The sequence below is a fragment of the Anabrus simplex genome, chromosome 1, assembly GCF_040414725.1.
Source record: "Anabrus simplex isolate iqAnaSimp1 chromosome 1, ASM4041472v1, whole genome shotgun sequence".
Lineage (NCBI taxonomy): Eukaryota > Metazoa > Arthropoda > Insecta > Orthoptera > Tettigoniidae > Anabrus > Anabrus simplex.
The window spans coordinates 1,337,072,828-1,337,088,460 of NC_090265.1; the positions used below are offsets into that span (position 1 = coordinate 1,337,072,828).

Genomic DNA, 15,633 nt, shown 5'->3' on the forward strand with positions numbered 1-15,633 from the left:
TTCTATTCCTGACTCGTCCAAGCATTCCAATACTGGAACGGGGTTTACTCAGTCTCGTGGTCAAGTGAGGAGCTTTGCGTTATAAGCAGCTGCGTAACTCATCGACTTTATGACACTCGCACAAATCATACATAAAATGCCACTCACATTATCAATAGCTACGCAAAACTACAAGCTTAGGCCTACCTACCGACGACAACAACAACAAGAACAACAAACCTAAAAATAAAATCTTCTGGTGATTCATTCTGATAATTTGGTATGGATAAATTATAGAGCATTAAGCTAAAATGTTTGAACACAAAAGTCCATTACAGGATGAAAGAAATCCTGAGATCCCTATCACAATATCTACTGGCCATCTGATATATCGAATGGACTGTTTTCTTTTCATATTAATATTTCTTTCTTTCTTTTTCCTTCTTTCTTTCTTTCTCAATCGGTTTACCGTCCAGGGTTGGTTTTCCCTCGGACTCGGCAAGGGATCCCACCTCTACCGCCTAAAGAGCAGTGTCCTGAAGTGGAGACTTTGGGTTGCGGAGATACAACTGGGATGGAGGACCATTACCTCGCCCAGGCGGCTTCACCTGCTATGATGAACAGTGGTCTTGGTTGGGGATGGGAAGATTGAAAGGGAAAGATGTGGCTATGGCATTAAGTTAGGTACGATCCCCGCATTTGCCTGGAGAAGTTGGAAACCACGCAAAACCACTTCGAGGATGGCTGAGGTGGGAATCGAACACCTCACCCCTCTACTCAGTTTTCCTCTCGAGGCTGAGTGGACCCCGTACCAGCCTTCGTACCACTTTTCAAACTTCGTGGCAGAGCCGGGAATCGAACCCGGGCCTCTGGGGGTGGCAGCTAATCACACTAACCACTACACCACAGAGGCGGGCTTTTATAAACAGCATATACAGGCACAAAATCGATAGATGACGGGACCATTAAGATGACCTAAGCCCTATATAGAAAGAATTAACACATTGAGTAACAGCAGTGGCATAACAGCTTCCCACTAAGGCGGCCGCAGCTCGAATCCCAGCCAATGTATATGGAATTTTATGAAATGAAAGTCACAGCCCTATCGTTGTAATTCCACTTACAACTGGATATCCCGTAGATATAATCACATTATCAATTGTCATGTAAAACTACAAGCTTACATACCGACGATAACAACAACCTACCAATACAATCTTCTGGCAATTCATTCTGATGAATTGATATGGATACAGTATTATACCAAAATGTTTGAGCACAGAAGTTCATTACAGGATGAAAGAACTCCTTAAATGTCTGCCACAAGAGATCCTTTGCACCTCCCCAGTAAACTGAATACCAAACACTAGCAGTAAGTGTGCCATGTTAGTATCCACTTGGTACTTGGACATTGTGGTTCTTAATCGGAAACAAAAATACTGATCTGATAATAGTTTCCACATTGAGATCAATGAACAACATCTAGAAGAGATAGACAGCAAAATATCTGAATTAAAGTTGAAACATATATCCATCGAGAACGTGACTGTGCGGTTTGGGTCCTGCAGCTTATCACTTTGCATTCGGGAGATAGTGGATTCGAACCTCACTGTCGGAAGCCCTGAAGATGGTTTTCCGTGGTTTCCCATGTTTACACCAAGCTAAATGATGAAGCTGTACCTCATGGCCGCTTTCTTCCCACTTCTAGCCTTTCCCTATCCCATAGTCGCCATAAGACCTATCCGTATCGGTGCGATGTAAAGCAGATTGTAAAAAAAAAGTTGCTATTTTAATTCTTTTCAGTAAAAAATCAAACCCCATTTGCATTCTCTATTTGGAACAAATAATACATCCGCATTCCGCCCAAATTGTGTTACAATAACTTTCCCTCCAGTTTAATCTTTTTCTACCTTTAAAATATTTTTCAAAAGATGAAATGTTTTTACGGATATATTAGTAGACGAAACTTTTCTGAAACCCTTGAGTGGGGCGGCTATTGCTCCACTGAACATGCCTATGGCCCAACTGCAACGACGAGTGGTTAAGGCCACACAATCAAAAGATTAAGAAGCTGCACTAATTAGAAATCCCCGCTTCGATACCTTACGCTGTTTACTGCAGTCTCCCATAGTTTATGAAAATACCGTAATAATACATTATTCAATGTCCTTCAATATTTAACCCAGTAATTAACTGAAGTCATTAAAGTTATGCACACTATTACGTAGCAGATACGAATACAGGTTTTCCGACAGCCAGTATCTATGTTCCTTGTGTTTACTACAAAACTGTGGTAAGAACCGGGAGTAAGAGATTAGCTTATGTTCTGGCCGTCATTGCATCACCCTGGTACTCAGTTTTTTTTTTTTTTTTTTTTTAATACCGAAAGACTCCAGGATCGGCAAATTCTTCTCTTGAAGTCGTAGAATCGATTCTATGTTTTCGGATGAACGATCCTATGCTCTTCGAGGTTAATCAAGCATGCTTTCCCATCCAGGTTAGGTAGCCTCCCATGCAAGTTGTCTTCACGGGCTTTTAAACTATTATTAGCTCTTCATCCGGAATGGGCCATGTCGTTATTTTACGAACATTTTGCAGAAGGTTGCCGACGTTTGGAATATATTTAGTCGATGTTAGCTGTCTGAGGCGACGGATTACCTCGAATCGAGTAGTCGTCTTGATGATGGATGCTGAAAACGTATGCAATTTGTACGTAAAGTGAAAAAAACAACAACAACAACAAACATAAAACGGTCCAGCTCGGACGATGAACGCATAGAAGAGGAACCACTTAATGAAAATTTTCCTACGAATGGAATGCAGGAAGAAACACAGAAAATCGAGTGAACTGGCTACTCGGCTTAGGGCCGTGCAGCTATTAGCTTGCATTCGGGAGACGGTCGGTTCGAAGCCCGCTTTCAGTAGTCATGAAGATGATTTTCCACGACTTGCCATTTTCACCTCAAAGTCGTTTCCTTCCCAATCCTAACCCTTTCTTCTCCCAGCATCACCAAAAATCTGTCTGAGTTAGTGTGCCGTTAAAACACTACCAAAAAAGAAAGCGAACAGAGAAAATTTGATTCTCGAAATTCATTTTCTTTATTAAAGCATTTTATTTGAGTAATTTTGTACAACCATTTTTTCTTGTTTCGCAAAGTGTCTGTCCGCATTTCTTTCAGACTTGATAGAAAGGAGGTAATCTGGAACACGCTCACTACCGCTGGACACCCCTCAGTGTCTTGGGCTGATAGTAGCACTTTCCCCGTGGTTCTGATATGGTGCTCATAGGGTGACGGCCCAAGCCGTTCTTTTTGATGCTTTAACCTTTTTATATATCGCAGCATGTGATATTTTAAACTATACTTCTATTCTCCTCATTAACTATTGACTTGGAAAACTTCTTTCAGGTTATGACAAATCATCTTAGATCTACGTTGGGATTAAAATATATTTCACTATGAATAAAAGACCACAAGATGGAATGTTATATTCTCAATATCTCAGTTTTCTTTCAATACCTCAGTTTCTGATAAATTGGTCGTATTATACCAAGAAAGTTCCGCGACTTAGTTTTTATTGTTGTGTCAGTTCCCTTTTACGAAGAATGCCAAGTTTGAATCAATGTCTATACAGTAGTAGTAGTAGTAGTAGTAGTAGTAGTAGTAGTAGTAGTTTTCAAAATTATTACCTCCAGTCACCCAACGAGTGGTTGCGTGCTTTGGGTCGCGTAGCAGTCAGCTTGAATTTGGGAGATAGTGAGCTCGAACTCTACTGTCAGCAGCCCTAAAGATGATTTTCCGTACTTTCCCATTTTCACACCGAGCAAATGCTAGCTTTTTCCTGTCCTATCGTCACCATAAGATCTATCTGAGTCGGTGCGATGTAAGAAAAGTTGTAAAAATAAAAAAAAAGCTCCAGCCCAGTATTTTGTGCAACATTTGACCATATAAATACAACATATAAAACCGACGTCACTCGGCTAACAAGTTCACATCCTTGACACTTCGCTTACGAAGGGCTGCTTCGGTCTGAAAAATTTCCTGCAGCACTGTTTATAGAAACTTTCAATACATTTTAAATAATTACAATTATATTTTCAATTCAATAACTGCTTGAAACTGCTTAAAATTATCTCTACATTAGAATTTGTGAACCTGTAGGGAATCGAAATTTTTGAAATGTGGCGCTGGCAAAAATTCTTACGAATACCTTGGAAAACATTTCACACTAATGACTCAATTGTTAAACAGTTCAGTCTTAAAATCAGATTATCGTCAATGTGCGAACGAAAAGCTTTAACATTCTTTGGGCACTCTACACTACGAGAGAAAGAGAGCTTAAAATATGTATCATAGTCGGAAATGTTCCCAGAAAGAGAGATCGTGGGTGAGTTCACACTCACTGGTCCAGCAAGAATGTAATTGGGTTTAGCCTCTTTGGTGCAGTACTTCTGATCGAGGACCACAAGAGGTGTACTATTGCCTGCTCGGAGATCGTTATTTTCAGAACTGAGGGAACGGTAAAAGGGAGAGAGAGAGCAATTCAGTCATTACACTAACAACGGCATGTGTGTGCAATGCATGTCTTAGAACAAATACATATAATATTACCCATTATCAATTAACTTAAAAAAAATATGACTCTTACCTGTACTAAGATGTAGTCTATATATTGTATTACAACAAAATATACTTACGGCATTTAGCTGGGTGTCGGGGCTGATGTTCGTTTCGTATAGCCACTGAGCCTCCACGTTCCGGTTGCATTGTTCCGAGGAAAGGATATCGATTTGATTGAGAAGAGCTCCTATGTCCCGCTGAGAGAAGCGAGGAATATCCTGTTCTCGCCGTCCTCCAGGACCTTGAGGGCTGTTTGGTAGTAGTGTCTGGTACAACGTGTTCTCTGGAGCGTTGGGAGCGTTAGGAACGTTGGGAGGATAAGGATACCCTTGCTCGGGGTACCTCCCCTGTTGGTATGTATACTGTGGTTCTTGGTACTCTTGAGCTATGGCTAAGCTTACCATGATAACAATCAGTGTCCATAACTTCATGATTACTCCTTCCTTAAACAAACAGTCAAAATTATCCATAATTTGTTCAATATTTACTGTATAGTAAGCTTCCAACAATAGAAACTCGAATATCTGGGAACCAAGCACAGTTTATTATTAAATACATCCGATAGCTATTAAACGATATTTTATTTACTGCACTGTGAAAAAGTTCGTGTTCTACCCAAAAACGTGCATTGAAATCTCTTGGCAAATGTTACTTATTCTGCGGAATACGAAGTAATATCAGTTGTGCGCAATATACTGCAATTACGTCAATCTATGTCTTCTTTGAACAACACTAGACGATTACGCGTTAAACTACCTGCGAGACCCGAACTAAACCTTCGCGCGCGCTACCGTAAGTCCCGACTGACTGAAGCCACTGTTACATTATCGCTGTGCGGTACTTCACGTGTTGGGAAGGAGAGGGAGGTGCCCTGGGAAGGACCTTGACAACGGAACATTTACAATGTATGTCTTAAGACACTCAAAGGAAGTGTTGTTAACGAGAACCTTTTATGATATATAGGAACCCAGACCTAGAAAGTGAGAGTACCTAGTATTCAAGGAATGAGGTCTCCAAAATGTGTCAGTCTGATTATAGTTTGCAAATTAATTAATTTATAGATAGATAGATAGATAGATAGATAGATAGATAGATAGATAGATAGATAGATAGATAGATAGATAGATAGATAGATAGATAGGTGTGTGTACATATTTACCGCACTGTGAAAAGGTTCGTGTTTTGCCGAAAAGCGTGCATTGAAATCTCTTAGCAAATGTTACTCATTCAGTGGAATAAGAAGTAATATCAGCTGTTCGCAATATAATGCAATTATACGTATATGCACCAGTCTATAGACTTCTTTGGTAATTTTTGAAATTGTTTGAATATTTGTATTTCTCTTTCTTTCTTTCTTTCTTTCTTTCTTTCTTTCTTTCTTTCTTCTTTCTTTCTTTCTTTCTTTCTTACAAAGAAGTAAAGTAATATTATGTAATTACATTTTTATATTCGTCACCTATTTGTCATTTCCTTTAACCTGATATCCTGGATATCTTCAACCGAACTTCTTGATTCGTAAAGATACATTCTGCTGTGAAAAGGAAAAAGTTCTAAGCCTATGTTTGAATGTCATTAATCACACAACTAATAGATATTCTGTGATGAGTCATATTGTATGGAAATCACAACCTTTATATTCAGCGATAGATAGATAGATAGATAGATAGATAGATAGATAGATAGATAGATAGATAGATAGATAGATAGATAGATAGATAGACAGATAGATAGATAGATAGATAGATAGATAGATAGATAGATAGATAGATAGATAGATAGATAGATAGATAGATAGATAGATAGGTGTACATATTTACCGCACTGTGAAAAGTTTCGTGTTTTGCCGAAAAGCGTGCATTGAAATCTCTTAGCAAATGTTACTTATTCAGTGGAATAAGAAGTAATACCTTTATATTCAGCGATGATTAAAATTATACTCTGATCATAAGATGCAGAATATCTTGAGTCACAAGCACCCAATTGGTCTTCTTCTTTTATTATTATTATTATTAATATTATTATGCCACTTTTGTCAGACCTTGGTGGGGTCGTGGATGCAAAATGTGTCAAAACACGTGGAATTGGCCAAATTTTTATAGCCGGGTGCCCTTTTTGACATCGCTGTTGTGTGATTTTTTTGAGATGGTTGGTAATGTGGTATATTCTGTCTTTACATTAATACAAACACAAGCAACTAGTCCCCGAACCAGAGAAATTAACTAGATGTGGCTAAAATCCTCCATCCAACCGAACTGACCTGAAAGCCGCAATGTTTTCCATTCAGCCAAGGAGCTGAACAGGCACTCAGTTGGACATTCTTCAAAGTATATTGCGTGCATATGCCTTGTAATAATGTTTAATAAACTAACATTTGAAAGAACTGGTATTTCAACCAAATTCGTCCGGACTAATAAATGTATATAAATTAATTTCTGGTGATATATTTATGATGAATAGCTTATACATAGAGCATGGAAGTGAAAAATGCTCGAAACAAAACAGCCATCTCGCACTCGTTAGCTACCTTATCTAAAAATTTAGATCATCCAATTCGTTTCGCTTCGAAATGTTGCCTTTTCTACGTCATAATGATTTAGTTCAAGATATAGTAGGAAACATCGAATCAACGTGTTTTTACGATGACATTGAAGACATTTCTGCTATAAATCTTGAATAAAAACTAACAAGAATCCTTTTTCTGTATAATCAAGTATTGCTTTCTTTTGCTAGTGGCTTTACGTCGCACCGACACAGATAGGTCTTATGGCGACGATGGGATAGGAAAGGGCTAGGAATGGGAAGGAAGCGGCCGTGGCCTTAATTACGGTACAGCCCCAGTATTTGCCTGGTGTGAAAATGGGAAACCACGGAAAACCATCTTCAGGGCTGCCGACAGTCGGATTCGAACCCACTATCTCCCGGATGCAAGCTCACAGCCGCGCGCCTCTAACCGCACGGCCAACTCGCCCTGTATCAAGTAATGTAGTGAGGTGCGTGATCTGCTTTTATATGTTTTATAAAAAAATAGTACTAAGTGTATCAAGTGTATCTTTTACTAGCTCACTGCTAGTGAGAATCGGAAATAGCAATCCTGAGGGGTTCAAACTCGAGTCAGTTCTATTACTCGTCGGGTGACCTACACACCAACATAGCTACACTTTTTGCCAGCTACGCTGAGAGTCCAATCTTCAACGTGTTTTCCTTAACTAAGTACACTGAAGAAAATGGAAATTGCAACACCCAGAAGGAATGGTGCTACATTGGTGCAATTAAACATGCAGGACGAGTGTTCAGTTGTGCTTCGATGATTACACTTTTAGGTCCCTCTGACCGCAAGTTTGGACAACAATCAATAAAGTATGTGCCCACCACGAGCTGCAATACATTGATGAATTCGTCGAGACATGGAGTCAATAAGGCCTTGGATCGCTTCCTGAGGAATCGTGGCCCATGCTTGCTGCACTGCACGGGTCAGTTGTTCCAGAGTTGTGGGTGGCTGAGGACGCTTGGCCAGTTGTCGACCCATCATTTCCCACACATGCTCAATAGGACTGAGGTCCGGAGATCTGGCGGGCCATTCTAAGGTTGTGATGTCGTGGAGAGCTTCTCTCAAGATGCGTGCAGTGTGAACCCGGGCATTGTCCTGCTGAAACATCCCATTAGCAATGTTCACCATCATAGGGACAACCACTGGATTGAATACCCTATCAATGTACTGTCGAGCAGTCATAGTGCCCTCAACAAGCACTAATTGTGATTTCACATTAAAGCCAATAGCTCCCCAGACCATAATGCTTGGTGTTGGCCCTCTGTGCTTCTCGAAAATGAGATCTGGGCAGCCTCTCTCCCCGGTACGTCGGCGCACACGATTCCGACGATCACTGCGGGCAAGACAGAAGCGCGATTCATCACTAAAGATGATCCCACGCCATGCGTCGATCCACGTCGATCTTTTTCGACACCAGGCCAGCCTTACACGTCGCTGTTGTGGGGTCAATGGAACACCTTCTGCAGGGACACGGGCTCGTAAGCCAGCTGCTCGCAGGCAATTACCAACTGTTTGTTGTGTAACGTGGGATGCCACACCTGCTCGAATTTGCGCTGCTGTTGCATGGGGTTCCATCCGGGCCATCCGAATGATGCGGCGATCCTCTCTCACAGTTGTCCGTCGCGCTGGGCCTGTGCCAGGTCTACGAGTGTGGGTACCTTCAATTGACCACTGCTGCCATACACGTTGTACTGTAGATGCCTGTCGGCCAACACGGGCAGCGACAGTCCTTAGCGAAAATCCAGCCTCACACAGCCCAATTATCCGAGCCCTCTCAAACAGTGACAGTTGTTGATAGCGTGCTCTTCTCTGTCGTCGAGGCATGTTTGACGGGGAACACTTCACTACACAGACTCTAAGTCAACTACGCTACACCAGAGTCCGTATACTGGAGTTGATTCCTCCGCGACCAATCACGTGGGGAGACCTGTAGCAACAATCCAATGGGTCTGAAACTTTGATCGTTTACATACCTACATGGCATCGTTCCATACCTTGAAAATCAACACAAACGACCAATGCCTTCATGGTGTTGCAATTTCCATTTTCTTAAGTGTATATGACCAGTCAACTGTTGAGGAAAAGTGAACTATAGTACCCGTAAACGATTTCTAAAAACGCCTTTCTTTCGGTTCTCGGTCCAAAATGATTACCATAATTCAGTCTGAAGAAATTCATATTTCCACTTGATTAATATTAAATAAATGTAAAATGAAACGGCCAGTCAAGGAAGGGGTCAGTTATAAAAGACGGCCTAACCAAGAGCTCTACAAGTACTGTGAAAGAATAACGAATGTAGCAAGGAAGAGACGCCTAGCATTCTATGGGCACGTCTACAGGATGCATCCTTCCAGGTTGACCAACCGGATTCTCAGCTACTGGCAAAATAGGAAGACCAAGTCACCATAGTTGATGGAAGTGGATAAAGATCTACAGGAACTGGGAATAACAGAAGGAATCTTAAAGGATCGGACAGCACTCAGGAAGATGCTTAAACATAAGAAGTTCCAGGACAGACTACCAACAAAGAAGACTGGCGCCCTTTGGACAAAGAAGAGGAAGGAGCAACACAGCCTGAGGATGCGCAACTACTGGGTAAACATCAAAGCCCATTCCAAAATACAACAGTTGAATGTCGTGGTCCTTAGCTGGCCTATACGAAACAAGAAGAAGAAGAAATGGCGTATGGCTTTTAGTGCCGGGAGTGTCCGAGGACATGTTCGGCTCGCCAGGTGCAGGTCTTTCTATTTGATACCCGTAGGCGACCTGCGCGTCGTGATGAGGATGAAATGATGATAAAGACAACCCATACACCCAGCCCCCGTGCCAGCGAAATTAACCAAGGATGGTTAAAATTCCCGACCCTGCCGGGAAACGAACCCGGGACCCCTGTGACCAAAGGCCAGCATACTAACCATTTAGCCATGGATCCGGACTTAAATAAATGTAGTTTAACTTTGACGTTTATTCTGCATGGACCGGGCGGTTCTCCAGACATTCAGCTTCAAACTCGGATTCACACACTTTCTGCGCATACAGTAGGTCTACAAACAACATGGAATCGTCTCCAACGAAGACAGAACGCCCATTTCAGAAATTGCTACTACTACTACTAATTATTATTATTATTATTATTATTATTATTATTATTATTATTATTATTATTATTATTATTATTATTATTATTGTAATTAAACCGGGCGAGTTGGCCGTGCGGTTAGGGGCGCGCGGCTGTGAGCTTGCATCCGGGAGATAGTGGGTTCGAATGCCACTGTCGGCAGCCCTGAAGATGGTTTTCCGTGGTTTTCCATTATCACTCCAGGCAAATGCTGGGGCTTTACCTTAATTAAGGCGACGACCGCTTCCTTCCCACTTCCAGGCCTTTCCTATGCCATTGTCGTCATAAGACCTATCTGTGTCGGTGCGACGTAAAGCAACTAGCAACATTGTTAAGTAAATTGGTAGCAGGTTAGTAAATTTTAGAACTCAGCTATATTGACTCTCATTTAAGACTCTCCGTTTTAAACCAAAATTCCTATAAACAATTGAAATTTTCTTCTGTTTTCAGGACCGTCTACAGTTTCGTAAATTGTTTCTCCGTTTGACATACACCCTCCACCTGAGAAACAGAAGAAAGGTTCAGTGCAAATTTTCACTTCTTCTCCGTATAATGAATGCCTAGAAACTTCGATTAAAGGAGGAAAGGCCAAATGGATCACAACGCCTGGTACAGGGAGGGGAAAAGATGGGAATTCATGTGTAAGGCCAAGAAGAGTCGGCTTCCAGTGATTTTGGCTCAGTGAAACTGCAGGATGTCCGCCTCTGTGGTGTAGTGGTTAGTGTGATTAGCTTCCACCCCTGGAGGCCCGGGTTCGATTCCCGGCTCTGCCATGAAATTTGAAAAGTGGTACGAGGATTGGAACGGGGTCCACTCAGCCTCGGGAGGTCAACTGAGTAGAGGTGGGTTCGATTCCAACCTCAGCCATCCTGGAAGTGATTTTCCGTGGTTTCCCTCTTCTCCTCCAGGCAAATGCCGAGATGGTACCTAACTTAAGGCCACGGCCGCTTCCTCCCCAGCTGTATCCCCGATCCACTGTCTGAAGCTCCAGGACACTGCCCTTGAGGCGGTAGAGGTGGGATCCCTCGCCGAGTCCGAGGGAGAAACCGACCCTGGAGGGTAAACAGATAAATAAGAAGAAGAAGAACTGCAGGATTCCAGTGACAGCGAAACCAAATAATTTTAAATTATTATTACAGCCTAGGATGAATGGTTTTCGGGGAGACAAAGAACTCTGTGAGTGGATATCTATCTAAATAACTCAGAGAATGAACAATATTTCCCTACGTTATTCTTTAAAAAGGTCTTACAATATATCTTAATACACTGGAAATCGTTATCTGTTTTTAAATGGCACCGCTACTCATTACAGTAATTATAATATTGCATACATTTTAAAATTCTAGTAAAGAAAGCCGACGGATGCGATGATGATATACATCACAGAATTACCGTAGGATGACTTAGGCTTAACTGCTGTTTTGCTAATCTGGAAGACTGAAGTTCGAATCGGGATCGATCCTGCTTTCATATTTTCTTCTCAAAAGTCACTTGTCGTCAGGAAGGGTATTCGGCCTTAAACGCCCGGCCAAAACAAAAACGAGCTGGGTGGCTCCAGCAAACCCAGAAATAACTCGTGTAAGATGAGGAAAGTTTTCGTGAAAACGTGCCATACAAATTCATCCTACCTTATCCACGATCCCGTATCAAGAAACGGGACTAAGGAGGTAGAAATATAGTGCAGGGTTGGTGAAGTGGCAACAGAGTTCACAGTGTTCTGTCACAAAAGGATCGCACCGGAGGTTAATAACAAGTTATACACAGTGGTGACATTGAGGTTATGGACATTTTCGTCCTTACTATTTTAGTCCGTTAGTAATTTAGTGCCGGGCTGAGTTGCTCAGACGATTGAGGCGCTGGCCTTTTGACCCCAACTTGGCAGGCTCGATCCTGGCTCAGTCCGGTGGTAATTGAATGTGATCATAAATGTCAGCCTCGTGTCGGTAAATTTACTGCACGTAAAAGAACTCCTACGGGACTAAATTACGCCACTTCGGCGTCTCCGAAAACCGCAAAAATTGTTAGTGGGACTTAAAGCCATTAACATTATTATTAGTAATTTAGTCACTACATCACATTTGTCCAAATTCATTTTTGGACACCTAATAACATTCGTCCAGACTAATTTCGTCCATTAAAAATCTGGCTGTAGTGATTTTTAGTCCATATCATGCAAGTAAGAGATTTCGAAATAAAGTAAATTGGGAAGATGAATGTATTAATCCTTTTTTAAACCAAACCCCATGGGGCAACAGCTCCGAAGGGTCTTGGCCGAATAAGTGACCGCTGCTCAGCCCGAAGGCCTGCAGGTTACGAGGCACGACGAATACTCCCAGCATTTGTTCCTGGCTTTCTAGACGAGGCCGCTATCTCACTGTCAGATAGCTCCTCAATTGTAATCACGTAGGCTGAGTGGACCTCGAACCAGCCCTCACATCTAGGTAAAAATCCCTGGCCTGGCCGGGAAACGAGCCCTGGACCTCTGGGTAAGAGGCTGGCACGCTACCCCTATACCACGGGGCCGGTTTTAATCCTGTTTATTGGTACTGAGTATTCATGTACAAATTCAACATAACTATTATTCATTGTCCACCTTCAACTTATTCAGCTTGTACTGAGAATTCATGTACAAATGCAACATAACTATTATTTATTCATTGCCCACCTGCAATTTCTTCAACGTGTGGATTTTGTATGTAATATCAAGTGGTAAGAGACACCTCTGAGATAATTTTTAATTTCATGGTTTTGTATGTATTGTTCGTACTGACCATATCATATACGCTTCAATTTATCATTTACAACACTGTGGCATAATTTTATTCAAGTGATCAATATAGTCGCGGGGAATAAATGAACTCTGGATGGCCATGCCATAGGCTGTGAAAACCCCGTATCCGGTAGGAACGAATTCCTCTATTTGGACCTGAGCCGCAAACTGTGATTTCGATCATGAAGACTCCGTAGCCGCGACCCCACGCGAAAAGTAAACTTTGGAGGGGGTGAGATTTGAACGAGGGGGTGCACAGAACATTTATCACAGGTTGACAAACTTCTCTTTTCTAGGGCTGGGATCACTTGAATTCTAATCAATTAATTCGCCGAGCTCGATAGCTGCAGTCGCTTAAGTGCGGCCAGTATCCAGTATTCGGGAGATAGTGGGTTCGAACCCCACTGTAGGCAGTCCTGAAGATGGTTTTCCGTGGTTTCCCATTTTCACACCAGGCAAATGCTGGGACTGTACCTCAATTAAGGCCACGGCCACTTCTTTCCCACTCCTAGCCCTTTCCGATCCCATCGTCGTCGTAAGACCTATCTGTGTCAGTGCGACGAAAAGCCAATTTTAAAAAAAATCCGCCACTAAGCTGAATTCTACAGATCTGACACCACACGTTAAAATGACAATTATAGAGTAACAGGAGCTATAAAACCATTTACTTGTGCCATGCAACAATCGTTAGCATCTGGCGAGCTCTAACACTGGAAGAGGGTTTGTTTGGCCGTACTTCCCTTTGAATCCTGATACCTTGTGAGACTATGTAAGCTGGGTAGACAAGGGAAGCGCCCTCCTATTGCATTTTGAACGCCGAGTGTGATCTGTCGTGACCGCGAGCGGATAAAACAATAACTTTGTAGAGTTTATGTTAGACTTGAACTAAAATCGTAGTGATTTAGCTCACAAGACCTAGTGACGGTCTGTATACATAAATAATATACGGCGCGTACGCGAAGTGTGAGAGTAACGTGTGCGATTCGTTAACATATAACCGCTGACAAGGGTAGATAGCAACCGGCCCAGTTCCCTTTATTTAGTGACGCGTAGATCGAACTTTTGTCTAAGCGGCGGCTATAGCAAATTGTTAGCCAACACTAAGGTTGCGATCGTGCATTCGAGCACACTAAGCGGAGAAGAAGATGGTCCTAATTTAATTCAACAGTTCCAGATACGGCCCCACATACCTTCATATATGTGTTGTGTTTTCGTAGTCATGGGCTGAGCCCACATGCAATATTGGCATGTGATTCATTGCTGATGAAGAGGTTGCCGCCAAGTTAAGTCCTTTTGTTCTTTAATCATGTAAAGTGATAGCGAGATTCACTAGGAGAGGTCATTTTAAATATGTAAATCAACTCTCAAAGGTAAGTCAGAGTGGCATTTATATTTTCATTTCAGTAAATTTAAATGCGTTTAGGGCTGCTTGCATCTAAGTACCCGAGCTGTGTGTTGTAAATACTTAGATGGTAAATAAGGGGAAGAGTAGTGAACCACACTCCTCCTTTACCAATAATATACGACTTAACACAATACGCACATCGGGAGATTCGAGGCGTGGACCGCAACTAGGGAAGGCCAAAAACACAGCCCTGAACTGGAAACGTCCCTCATTATCAAAGCACAACAGGGATGAGGCTAACTACAAACAATAAAATTCAAATAAAATTGAAATGAGGGTTTATTATTATAATAAGATTTCAAAGAAAAAGAAAATGAAGCCACCAATAGAAAAAATAAAAAGGATACATTCTTGTGTTCATTTAGTTCAGTCAAAGTAGTAAAATAAATGCGTGAGCACAGCATTTCTCAAAAACCAAAATTAATATTTAATTTACGACGTGCCCACCGTCTCAATTATAATTTCACTACATAATTGGCTAATCTGAAAACAATCCACACGGATTTGTTTGGTCGTTCTTTCCACGAGATTAATTACATTGTTTAACATACGCGTTCATCAAACTTCATCATCATCTCGACACCAATAGCTAAATAGCTATAGAAAGATAAGATCCCCAAGCATCCCGGAGAAGAAACACAGAGCAGATATAATAAAGGAATGCAGGTATCGGGATGGCCGAGAGAAAAACATCACTGGACCAAAGAACAATAATCAAACCCAAAGAGAATCACAGGCATGCACATCACCTGAATTTAAGTAAACAAACATGGCGGTCTCGTGCGCAAGCAAACGGTCAAAACAGAGACCAATGCAAAATAATTAATACCGTACCGAAAAACAAACACAAGGTACGGAAACAAGATCAAAAGGAAAAATTAAACTGACCGATACGTCATCTTTTTACTCCTCACACTCACGAACACACACTCAAACATTCAGACATTGCCTGTATCGGCCAGCAATGCGAGCAGTAGCTCCATTCAATTAGTTGGTCACAAACTCATGTAGTATGACTCTCATGGTCGCAAACAAAGGTCTCACATATGTCAGAGTAACGTGTACGACGCAAATATTTCATCAGCAGGATAACAGGGACCCATTGGTCACGCAGAAGTACACCAGCTTACGCACTCCGTACGACATGAATGGATCTCCGCGTCGACACGCAGGGCATACATTCATTTGATGGCA

The 15,633-nt window shown here is 41.8% G+C and overlaps 1 protein-coding gene across 1 annotated transcript in view; it reads right to left on the reverse strand.

Moving 5' to 3' along the window:
- LOC136858952 (angiotensin-converting enzyme) overlaps positions 1–15,633 on the reverse strand; it is a 135,830-nt gene that overhangs the window by 107,006 nt on the left and 13,191 nt on the right. The window contains exon 2 of the mRNA XM_067138663.2: positions 4,676–5,041. Within this exon, the coding sequence (XP_066994764.2) occupies positions 4,676–5,041 (366 nt within the window). The remainder of the gene's footprint in view (positions 1–4,675; positions 5,042–15,633) is intronic.